At 35.3% G+C, this 12,219-nt stretch overlaps 1 protein-coding gene across 4 annotated transcripts in view; it reads left to right on the top strand.

Moving 5' to 3' along the window:
* The window catches only part of toc (toucan), a 101,666-nt gene that overhangs the window by 37,858 nt on the left and 51,589 nt on the right, over window positions 1-12,219 (top strand). For 3 of the 4 annotated variants that reach the window (XM_069500422.1, XM_069500421.1, XM_069500423.1), the window contains exons 2-4: window positions 3,206-3,542; window positions 9,054-9,140; window positions 9,660-9,806. In XM_069500422.1, the coding sequence (XP_069356523.1) occupies window positions 3,383-3,542; window positions 9,054-9,140; window positions 9,660-9,806 (394 nt within the window). In that variant the 5' untranslated portion in view covers window positions 3,206-3,382. The remainder of the gene's footprint in view (window positions 1-3,205; window positions 3,543-9,053; window positions 9,141-9,659; window positions 9,807-12,219) is intronic. The other variant, XM_034971432.2, reaches the window with a different exon arrangement.

Raw genomic sequence — 12,219 nt, 5'->3', positions numbered from 1 at the left:
GTCCCGGCTTTACTCACGTGTGTAGACGGCGTTACGAATTTAATTTTTAATTTAATTTGTATCTAAAACATTTACAATACAGAGAAAAAGAGAGTAAAAGTCGACAGGGAAGCATTTGTCTCTATGAGAGATCTCTACCAGTGACCCTTGGCAGTGCGAGAGGTTGTAGAGGGAGTAGAATAGGTACCAAAAGAAGATTTTCTTCTCTCTGTGGTTGATTTTTTATCGGAAACCTTATTTACCGCCCGTCCAGTAATTTGTAATCATTTTGTCTTGTCGAGAATGTGTTGATCGTTGACAGTTGAATGTTGATGTCATTATTTTTAAAAATACCTACATCCTTGCGATGATTTAATATTTACAAACACACATATTGCTACTTGTATTAAGGCATGGTATTTAGGTAATACATAATATGAGGTAGAAGCCTACGCATAGAATTGAAATGTAAAAATTGCAAAACTGAAATGACACAGAATTGTTTCTTAGTTTTTCGGTGAAGGACTTTTATGAAAAACAAGCTTCCCCTAAGTTTCTTCAGAAGGTAAAAACATAACCTAGGCAGTGAAAACAATTAAGTGCATATACTCAGTTTCTTTCAGGATTCCTCTTCTTTTTTTGTAACTAGACAAGCACTGTAATAGGTAATAGGTAATAATATCTAATTGCTTCTTTAGCGATGCTACGGAAAATAGTTATTGGTCATAATCATAACTTATTTTGAAATGCTAGGTATATTTTTCACCATATTTCACGCACGTATAAGTAAAAATTCAAAAGTACACCTATGTCTTTTTTTGTAGCTTATTGAGTAAAACTTGCATGTGTAATATTAATTGTAGGCACTTCTATTATTTTTAGTGCCTCTGAAAACTGAAGATCGAGAGTTCTTATATTGCAATTGTCAACATGAACAAAGCTTATTAACTTTGATAGGTTAGTTTAATTATTTGGTCATAAATGTTTTGAACTTTCATGATTAAAATACATAAAATACTTCATGAAGTCGATTAAAAAGGGCAATGCCCTTTTACCTAAAAGGTTAAAAAGGAGCCAGTTTACTACTTAACTAATTTACTATTTAGTTCGGAAATTATTAAAAAGCGAGCTGTAATTAGGTATGTACATAGAATCTAACTGTAATCAGATTAGAACTAACATAGAGTATTAAAAGAAAATCGAATAAGAACTATCTAACCTAGCCTTAAAAATATTTTCAACAGATGCTTTATACATTCTATAAGTACACATATAAGTACTTGTCATTTATCTCCACTCACTAAATACCGCAACACTAGAACACAGTTTAATATATCGTTTCAAAAGACACGGGAACGTCTTTAAGTTATTTAACCCTGAAAGCAATAGTCCTGAAATAACCACAAATCTGAGAGAACTGGTTACATTTGCTTATGTCTTCTTGTGACTAATACAGATTATTACGGGAAAGCAGAACGTAGTAGAGACGCGTCGTTTTGTCTGCTTTTATTAGTTCACGAGGCACCATTTGTTTTAATTACACTAGAGCTTACTTTGTTGTTTTTCTTCGTGTCAAAACGCTAACAACAATTGTAACAAATTTTATGACTGCGAAATGATTTATATTAGTACCTACATCGTTACGTAAACTTGAATTGTTACATTTTAGTTTAGTATTTAACTATCCTAATAGAGGTAATCGTTCAGAACTTGTAGCATTTTTGTGTGCACTTTGGCATAACGTAACAATAACAACTACACCTAGGCCATAACTTGATTAGTTATATCTATTTGGTGTAGTTACCGCGAAAATGAGGTTCACGTACAAAAATATGGTCGCGTGACAACAGAGTCATGTAATGAAAATTTATGTAACCAATGATCTTTAAAAAGGTTTTCAATGGAATTAATAACCAATTTAGTTGAAAAAATTACGAGGTGCAACACTCTTTACAGTTTGTTTATTGTATCGAAGTAATAAGTAGATATTCGATCAATATTAGGTATCTACTGTATAGGTAGTGTCTAGGAAATAGTGCTAGCAAACAAGATTTTCCATTGGCGAGATCGACCGACAGCTATGCTGGAGATCGGAAATTGACTCGTCAGCTTATTGCGATGACGGTTGCTCTCGTTTCAAATCTAGTATAACTGTAGTGTGTATGTTATTTACTACGTCCCGTTGCAGGTCTGTAGCATTTTACACTCCTATCAAATTATCGTTTCTATAGCTACTGAGATTAATAATAGTCTAGCGTCTATATTTGAGGAGCTGGCGAACAAAATGATGTAATTACCCTTTTAACACAAATCAAATCTGAACTTATTTCCAAGCAAAACGGCCTAAAATTGTGCTAAGCTTAAGTTCAAAGTTAGTGATTTTTACCAAAATGGCCTAATTACAGTGAAGATTCAACAGCTTTCTTTCAATGTTTTGCTTCTCCTGTAGAATTTAACACCGTTATGGTTGCCAGCTCCACATTTTATAAGAAGTCAAAAATTAAAAAGTATCTGACTGTTCCACTACAACCTGCATTTTATGTCCGAATTGTATGCCATTAAAATAATTAGTATTTACTTAAACCTAGTAAAGTAAGCTAACTTGCACAAACAACGACTAAGCATCAGTTCCGAGAAAGTGATCATCTTTAGCAATGCTCTTAATGCATCAAATGACCAGTGGACGTTGATCTTCGGGTTCTCATTTACTATAATAATATTTTGTTGTCCGTGAATAGATCTCAGCAAAGAAGAGAGATCTTTCTAACTTGGACACTGTCGTGAGTCGACTACAGAAATAGATGAAAGCATTGCAATAATTATATCAACGTATATTACTTTAGCTATATGCCTACCACGTGTGGTTAATGTTCAGCTCAGCACCTTTTTTATTTATATTGTCAGTTGTCTTTTGTATGAATAAAATAAGAAACAAAACTTAGTGCTTACTGAGTCAAGTTATAGCTATTAATTTAGTTCCCATAACTTTAAAGTAGTTAAAACTAGCTACATTATTGCGTTTATGTAAAAATATTAAACCATATTTAAATGAAGTTGCTACTCTATCTACTCTACTACATATTTTTATTAGGATAATTATTTTAGAATTGTAATTTGGAGGAATGGTTTTAGCTAAAATGATTTTTTCATTTGTTATTTACGTAATAATATTTAACTAAAATTATGGCACACGGGGAAAACTTTATTTATAATTATTATGTCTTAGTTAAGAGTGCAAAGAAGTGTAATATACCTACCTAAGTGATGAGTCATTGCTTGCAATCAAAGATGAGAAAAATTATGAATGACCTCAAGCAAGAAGCAAACTGTGTGATGCGAGAAGTGATAGAACTTAGTTCCTAAAAACAATATGAATATTTAAAACTGATATAATGTTAATTTAATGAAGATCCTCAAGATGGGGGCACATGGGTCCAAAGAGAAACTTTACAGAAGTGGTTCAGAAAAATATCCGTCCAAGCTGCCAGTTCCTAGTGAGAAAGTTGATAAAAAGTATAAGTTAGCCGTTAATCGAGAGAGGTTCGGATCTTTTGGTGCTCGAGGTAAGTGTCTGATGCCTACCATGTTTTAAATATAGCTCTAGTTATACATACTACCTATCACGAGGAGATATGATTTGAGATTACTTTTTCCCTACCAGTAATAAACATTTTATCTTATTTCTTACAGGTACAAACATTGCGTTTATGTTTGTGGTATTGTGTATATATTATGTACCTACGCGTGATCTTCTACAAGCCATACCTAAATGCTGAACAACGTTCATGTGTTATTAAATCTGAGTACTAAATTATGCATCTAATGATATATCAAATACGTTTCTAACTTTCCACGATGCAGTTTTATTTGAACGTGGCAATGCTGTGTGATGGCTAGATTGTAATCATTGCATGTCTTAGATGAGGTTTCGTTTTCGTTGTTTTTATCGTTTGATACATTGTGCAATCGCCTTCCCACGACACGGTCGCGGTGTTGCGTGCGAGTTTGCCTTAGATAGGGGAACTGATATTATAATGTAGCGTATGAGGATATGAAGCAGGTATGAACTAGGTAACTAGCTATCGTGATGCCTTTTTTATCTTTGTGTATTGTACTACTTAGTATCATTTGTATGCCAGATATTGGCATGCGCTTGACTACAATATCCTAAGAACAATAACTAAGCCTAAACGAGCAAACGTACCTACGCGACGTTTGCTCGTCCGTCTACACTAAACGCACGTTTCGAGTTTGAACTAAAGTTCCTTTCTTTAGAAACGCTGCCTCAACCAGGCAACTGCTTTTGTGTTAAGGCAGCAGCGTCTCTATTTGAGCGACCGTAGATCAGAGTACGCAAAAATTTAATATGCTATTTGACCAATGGGATTTTTTAAAACACCTGAACCAACGCGGATGAAGTTTTGGCCATCTTCTAGTATCGTTACATAGCATGATATAATCAAATCAAATGGTTTGTTCAAAATAGGTAATAAATTACACTTTTTGATAGTCGGTTCATAAGATTTGTAAGATGCATGTCATGCATTTGTAAGATGATATAGTGGTGTGATTGTTATTCTAAGAGTGGTGATAATTTTTACGCCTTTATTTTATGTCTTTACTTGCAACTCTGCAAAAGGAAACTGTTTCTTATTTTTCTCCTACTCTATGTTGGCAATTGGTATACCTATCACCTACCTATTTCATCAATTATGATAGTTGTTTTTTTGCATTGAGAGAATAGTTTTCATCATCTTGGAAGCCTTGGAATATTTCTTAAGACCTTAACAATTTTTTTTCTCGGAAATTTAATACTTAGCGTATTATTTTATAATGACAGTAATTCGATATAACAAGCTAATATCAATGCACACTTCCTATTTTTCGAAAGCAGGCTGATATCACCTGGCTTATGTAAAATTATGTCTACCTAGTCAACTTTCGTTTGGCATGTTAGTAATTAGTGGTAGGTAGGTACTGTGTAACAAGTGACAAAACAACAAGAGTGGGTACATAACCACTAACAATAGAGCTCGAAAATCCATGCTGCCATACCTTCTAATACTTATTATAAATGTGAAAGAGTGTCTGTCTATCTGTCTGTCTGCTCGCTTTTCACGGCCCATCAGTTTGACCGATTTGAATTAAATTTGGTAGGAGATAGCTTGCATCCCAAGGACGGACGTAGGCTAACATTTGTCCCGGTAAATCAAAAAGATTGGGATTTAAAACCTAAATACCAAACCTAAATCCTAAAATTGATATAGGCTATACTTTTTATCTCGGGAAATCAAAAATTTCCCAAGGAATTAAAAAAAACCTAAACCCACACGAGTAAAGAAATATTATTATTAATTGTATTTTTATAAGAGAGAACAAAGAATGTGTCTAGACAAGTCCGATAGCTGAAGGTCAAAAAGTACAATAAATTGTATTTTAAGTACTGCAATAAATTATCGTTAAAATTTATACTTTAACTTAAGGTACCTATAGTCCGCGACAGGTTGAGATGGCAATCGGGGTATGAAGCGGGACGACGCGACGCCCACACACCCGTACGTCACCCGGGCTCGCCCGCACCGTATTATCGCGGGGGCTGTGCGGGTGTGCGGGGCGTCCTCAACTCGATTGGCATCTCGACCTGTCGCATACTATAGGTATAGTAGGTACTAATCTATTTTTTTACTTATTTACACAAGGAACTGATATTATAATGTAGCGTATGAGGATATGAAGCAGGTATGAACTAGGTAACTAGCTATCGTGATGCCTTTTTTATCTTTGTGTATTGTACTACTTAGTATCATTTGTATGCCAGATATTGGCATGCGCTTGACTACAATATCCTAAGAACAATAACTAAGCCTAAACGAGCAAACGTACCTACGCGACGTTTGCTCGTCCGTCTACACTAAACGCACGTTTCGAGTTTGAACTAAAGTTCCTTTCTTTAGAAACGCTGCCTCAACCAGGCAACTGCTTTTGTGTTAAGGCAGCAGCGTCTCTATTTGAGCGACCGTAGATCAGAGTACGCAAAAATTTAATATGCTATTTGACCAATGGGATTTTTTAAAACACCTGAACCAACGCGGATGAAGTTTTGGCCATCTTCTAGTATCGTTACATAGCATGATATAATCAAATCAAATGGTTTGTTCAAAATAGGTAATAAATTACACTTTTTGATAGTCGGTTCATAAGATTTGTAAGATGCATGTCATGCATTTGTAAGATGATATAGTGGTGTGATTGTTATTCTAAGAGTGGTGATAATTTTTACGCCTTTATTTTATGTCTTTACTTGCAACTCTGCAAAAGGAAACTGTTTCTTATTTTTCTCCTACTCTATGTTGGCAATTGGTATACCTATCACCTACCTATTTCATCAATTATGATAGTTGTTTTTTTGCATTGAGAGAATAGTTTTCATCATCTTGGAAGCCTTGGAATATTTCTTAAGACCTTAACAATTTTTTTTCTCGGAAATTTAATACTTAGCGTATTATTTTATAATGACAGTAATTCGATATAACAAGTTAATATCAATGCACACTTCCTATTTTTCGAAAGCAGGCTGATATCACCTGGCTTATGTAAAATTATGTCTACCTAGTCAACTTTCGTTTGGCATGTTAGTAATTAGTGGTAGGTAGGTACTGTGTAACAAGTGACAAAACAACAAGAGTGGGTACATAACCACTAACAATAGAGCTCGAAAATCCATGCTGCCATACCTTCTAATACTTATTATAAATGTGAAAGAGTGTCTGTCTATCTGTCTGTCTGCTCGCTTTTCACGGCCCATCAGTTTGACCGATTTGAATTAAATTTGGTAGGAGATAGCTTGCATCCCAAGGACGGACGTAGGCTAACATTTGTCCCGGTAAATCAAAAAGATTGGGATTTAAAACCTAAATACCAAACCTAAATCCTAAAATTGATATAGGCTATACTTTTTATCTCGGGAAATCAAAAATTTCCCAAGGAATTAAAAAAAACCTAAACCCACACGAGTAAAGAAATATTATTATTAATTGTATTTTTATAAGAGAGAACAAAGAATGTGTCTAGACAAGTCCGATAGCTGAAGGTCAAAAAGTACAATAAATTGTATTTTAAGTACTGCAATAAATTATCGTTAAAATTTATACTTTAACTTAAGGTACCTATAGTCCGCGACAGGTTGAGATGGCAATCGGGGTATGAAGCGGGACGACGCGACGCCCACACACCCGTACGTCACCCGGGCTCGCCCGCACCGTATTATCGCGGGGGCTGTGCGGGTGTGCGGGGCGTCCTCAACTCGATTGGCATCTCGACCTGTCGCATACTATAGGTATAGTAGGTACTAATCTATTTTTTTACTTATTTATTTATTATATCATATTCTTGCAGCTAATCTCATTTTTAAAAGAACTCATTTTTTAATACTATTTTTATTAATTAGCCTACCTGAAATAAATATCTTTATATTTTGAAATTTTTAATAGCCACCTACATAATAACTTACATAGGTACTACATAATAGTAAGCGAACTTTTTATCTCGTAAAATCAAAAGCTTCCCTAGGATTTTAAAAACCTAAATCCATAATAAACAGACAAATCTGCGCTAAATGCGGCCCTATATAGGTAGATAACATCAGTATATACGTTTACAACATCAGTATATTTTTTAATTTTTTATTGAATGGTTTACTAGCGATTTTAACATAAAACTTACTAACTATAATAAATACTTAGATTTTCTATCATGCACAACTATCTTTAATCATTTAAAAGTAAACACTGCATGCAAATTCCGTACAGATATCAGAGTTACAAAGGGGATAACAATTTAAGGAAAGATTCCATACAGTATGTCTGTAGGTATGGTGAAAAAGTAAACAGTAGGTAAACGTTCTATTGTATAAAAACCGACTTCGTTACACAAACACTAAAAATTGAAAAATAATTTAATTTATTACCGAATATATTATGTATACAAGAGTTAATATAGTTCCATAATAATACTTTTTGGTGCCGGTGCCAATTAGCTTTAGCTGCGCGAATCGTCTAGACTTCATATTTTTATGGGACTCCACAATGGCACCTCATTGGCACCGACCCCAAAAAATATTATTATGGAACTATATTAACTCTTGTATACATAATATATTCGGTAATAAATTAAATTATTTTTCAATTTTTAGTGTTTGTGTAACGAAGTCGGTTTTTATTTTTTTTGTAAAAAAATTTTATTTCACAATTTTTAGTGGCCCCATGGAATTATGCTATGACTGGTTAAAAATCTACTGTTTACTAAGCTATTACACTGATCGCGAGCAATTTACTCTTATCAGTTGAGGAGTTCCAGTATCTATCTTCGAAGATGTTCATCAGATATTCACTAAATTGAAATGGGACCAACTTTGAAGTATACCCTTTCAAACAAAAAAAGAATTTTCAAAATCGGTCCAGACGTTTTCGAGTAATCGGGGAACATACATCGAATTGAGAACCTCCTCCTTTTTTTGAAGTCGGTTAAAAATGAATAAACATGTTAAAATGTATACGATAGAAGGGGCAAATTAAAACATTCTCATGACTTTTATTCGATTACCTACATGTATTTTTATTTTTTACCCACAATACAACGTCTATCTCTCAGTAGAATGATTTATCTAAGACAACGTCTATAATAATCCTTTGATAATACAGTACGCAGCAGAAAATATTGTACATCCACCTTTAGAAAAAGGTTTCCTAGAGCATTGTCTCTGTCGTTGAGACCAACAAAACGTCACATACGTATGAGTGACAGGACAGAGACAACGCTCTACAAAGCCGAAATCTCATTCTGAAGGTCGATGTAGGTACAATTTCTTGCCGGCTACTGTACCTACCGCGCCGTTACCAGCTTATCTAAACAAGCAATAAAAACAATTATTCCTGCAATCACCAGAGTACTTTGGTAATATACTTACCTGCGATTATCGCAATTGCCATTGCCAATGTTACAAGTTTACTGCATAAAATTTTCCACATAAAGTTCTGAGTCACCGTTATTGATGTGTATAATTATTTCTGTTTCAGGAAATGGGAAGAAGCGGGAAAGCGCTCCGACGCCTACTACCCCTAGTCGCCCTCCAGCAGCACCCCAGCCTCCCCCTGCGACGACGGGTGAGTCATACTCAATTTTATTATGCGTAACGGAGCGGTGTCTACATATTTTAATGGATACCTCGTACTAGGGAGAACTCTGACTAGCATTATAAAAATTCGAACACCTCCGGACTTGCCCACCGAGGGTTCCGTTTTCTAAACTAATATTAATATGACGAGTGGTGCTGATGTGGTAGGGTCACAATATGTCTCCTTCATTCCTCCGTTGACGAAATACTGACTTGATTATTTATATTTTTATACCTATACAAAAGACGCGGCGTTGCCTGCCGCTACTACTTAATAGGTAGGTACCTAATGTGTAAAAACCGTGGTTTTTATTCAACTAAACTTTTACAAGTGCTTTTGGATCGTCAAATAATTTAATTTACCAACTTGCGGTTAATTTATTTTACAAATTGTCTTCAAAACAAACATCTTTCAAACAAAACATTTACATCACGCGATGAAGAACTATTCCGAAATTATGTACTCGATGAACCTACCTCACTCAATTAACTGGTTTTTTTTTTTCAGCCAAGAAAAATGGCGTGGTCCAAAAGCTGTCATCGTCACCGGTTGCGGTGCGTGCTCGCAACTCCCTCGCCCCGCCTCCTTCGCCGCGAAAACCACCAACACTCAGAGTGCCTGCACAGAGACCTAACACGCTCGCCACGACCAAAGGTAAGCGCAGCTATACTATATTCAAAAACAATAAAATTATGATATAAGTACGCATTTCATACACTATTGTAAATATTATCTGCAGTGTACGAAATGCGGTGGTTATGCTGGGACCAGCTGCTGACAGACTTCCACATTTTGTGATTTTACAATAATAATTTATCCGCAATGAAACAGGACATTTTATACTACTAGTGCCATCTATCGACATTTGTTACTATTAAAACCTTACTTCAGTGTTGGTGACGTAGTTCACCTAATACGCAACAGATGGCGTTGTAAGCCATATTAAGCATCGATTTACAAAGATTATTGGGGCTAATTTCTTTGTACACAAGGGCCGATTCTCTAGTACACAATCTCTAAACTAAACTAAATTAACAGGTTTAAATCTAGTGCTTTCCTTTATTATTTGATATTTTAGTTTAGTTTAGAGATTGTGTACAAAGGAATTAGCCACACTCTAAACTAAACTAAAATGGCACGTCTAAATCTATTGCTATCCCTTTCATAATGTTGCTTGCGAAAAAGGATAGCACTAGATTTAGACCTGTTAGCTTAGTGTAGGCCAGTCATTAAAGCCAAAACCCGAAAGTAACTTGATTGTAGGGTGTTTTTAAAGAAGGTGAAATAACTTACCGTGTGATTTTGCAGCGTTCTGGGGTGTACGGAAAGGGTTGAAAAGGGGTGAAACGGGTTTTTTGTTAATAACATTGCCAAAAAAATTAGTAACACGCTGCAAATTTATAATAAGGTTGTTCTTACTTTTTAAAATTAATGGTGGGTTAGGTTTAATTTTTTTATTAAACCCAATTTTTGTCGCAGCGCAAAACCCCCTTAAACCGTCAAATCAGTCAGTAGATAGGTTATGAAAAGGTGCCTTAACATAGTCTTAACTCTTAATGCTTTGATATCACAAAATGTAGACAAGAGAGGTGGTTATGTACAGTACGCGGCAGAATATAATGTACATCGACCTTGAAAGAGATGCGGGGTTTGTAGAGCATTGCCTCTGTCGTTGAAACCGACACAAACGTCGCATAGGTATGAGTGACAGAGACAATGCTCTACAAAGCCGAAATGACATTGGAAAGGCCAATGTACATTATTTTCTGCCGCGTACTGTATAACTAGGGCCCCAACGACCTATGTACTTAGCACTAGAAGAGCCATTCAGAACAAAAATATGCGGGCTGTAATTTATTTTAGCTTACAAATTGATTAGTGTCATACTGATAGTTCATAGAACACGATATTGTTCGGAATCACCCATCTAGTGTGTGTACATTAACGTCGTTGGTTAGCTTGATTTGAAATCTCATGCTTCGTTTATCCTCTACAAAGTTCTCGCATTACCGCCTACCGGTCACGCCCTAGTTCTTATAACATAGATTTCCCCTTGAAATCGATCTTGTCATGTTTGCTTCATATTTACTATACCTATATTTTACGTAGGTTTTGCCTACCTAGAGTTAGAAGAAAGAGGCGTATTTTCATCATCATAAGGGGTTTCATTAATTAAATGACACAAAATTTTCCACTTTCCTCGTAATCGAGTTAAAAGAAAGCGCAGTGCCATGGTGCGTTATAATATAAACTAGCTTATGCTCGCGACTTCGTCCGCGTGGACTTCACAAATTTTAAACCCCTATTTCACCCCCTTAGGGGTTGAATTTTCAAAAATCCTTTCTTAGCGGATGCCTACGTCATAATAGCTATCTGCATGCCAAATTTCAGCCCGATCCGTCCAGTAGTTTGAGCTGTGCGTTGATAGATCAGTCAGTCAGTCATTCAGTCAGTCAGTCAGTCAGTCAGTCAGTCACCCTTTCCTTTTATATATTTAAGATTACTGAGATAAGTAAGGCACAGGTATGAATTTTAATTGTGCACCTCATTACGTGTAGGTATGGCGTTTATATAACATAAGTAGTTACATTTTTGTTTTATTTTTAAAAAAAGTGATTGTACCTAGGTACAATCTACCTAAATGTAGCGTCGGTATTATTTTCGACGGATCATCATTTTTACCTTTTTATTCTGCACCAAACATTTTAAAGACCGAACAAAAAAAACCGGCCAAGTCCGAGTCGGGCCTCGCTCTTTTGGTTCCGCAGGTATATAATTATGTTTTAGTCAAAGCTTGCAAACTACTTTATGCATCGTGATTTTCAGTATTTGTTATTTAAACTTTAAATCCATACTAATATTATAAATGCGAAAGTGTGTCTGTCTGTCTGCCTGCTATTCTTTCACGGCCTATCCGTACAACCGATTTTGACGAAATTTGGTGTAGGGATAACTTGCATCTCGGGAAGGGACTTAAGCTAGGTAGGTAGGTACATAATATACCAAAATATACCAAAATTTCATATTCTTAACTAAGTTTTTGAGATAAACTGCATCACAAAAATGG

Source organism: Maniola hyperantus, chromosome 8, assembly GCF_902806685.2.
Source record: "Maniola hyperantus chromosome 8, iAphHyp1.2, whole genome shotgun sequence".
Lineage (NCBI taxonomy): Eukaryota > Metazoa > Arthropoda > Insecta > Lepidoptera > Nymphalidae > Maniola > Maniola hyperantus.
This window is presented reverse-complemented; position numbering and strand designations above follow the sequence as displayed.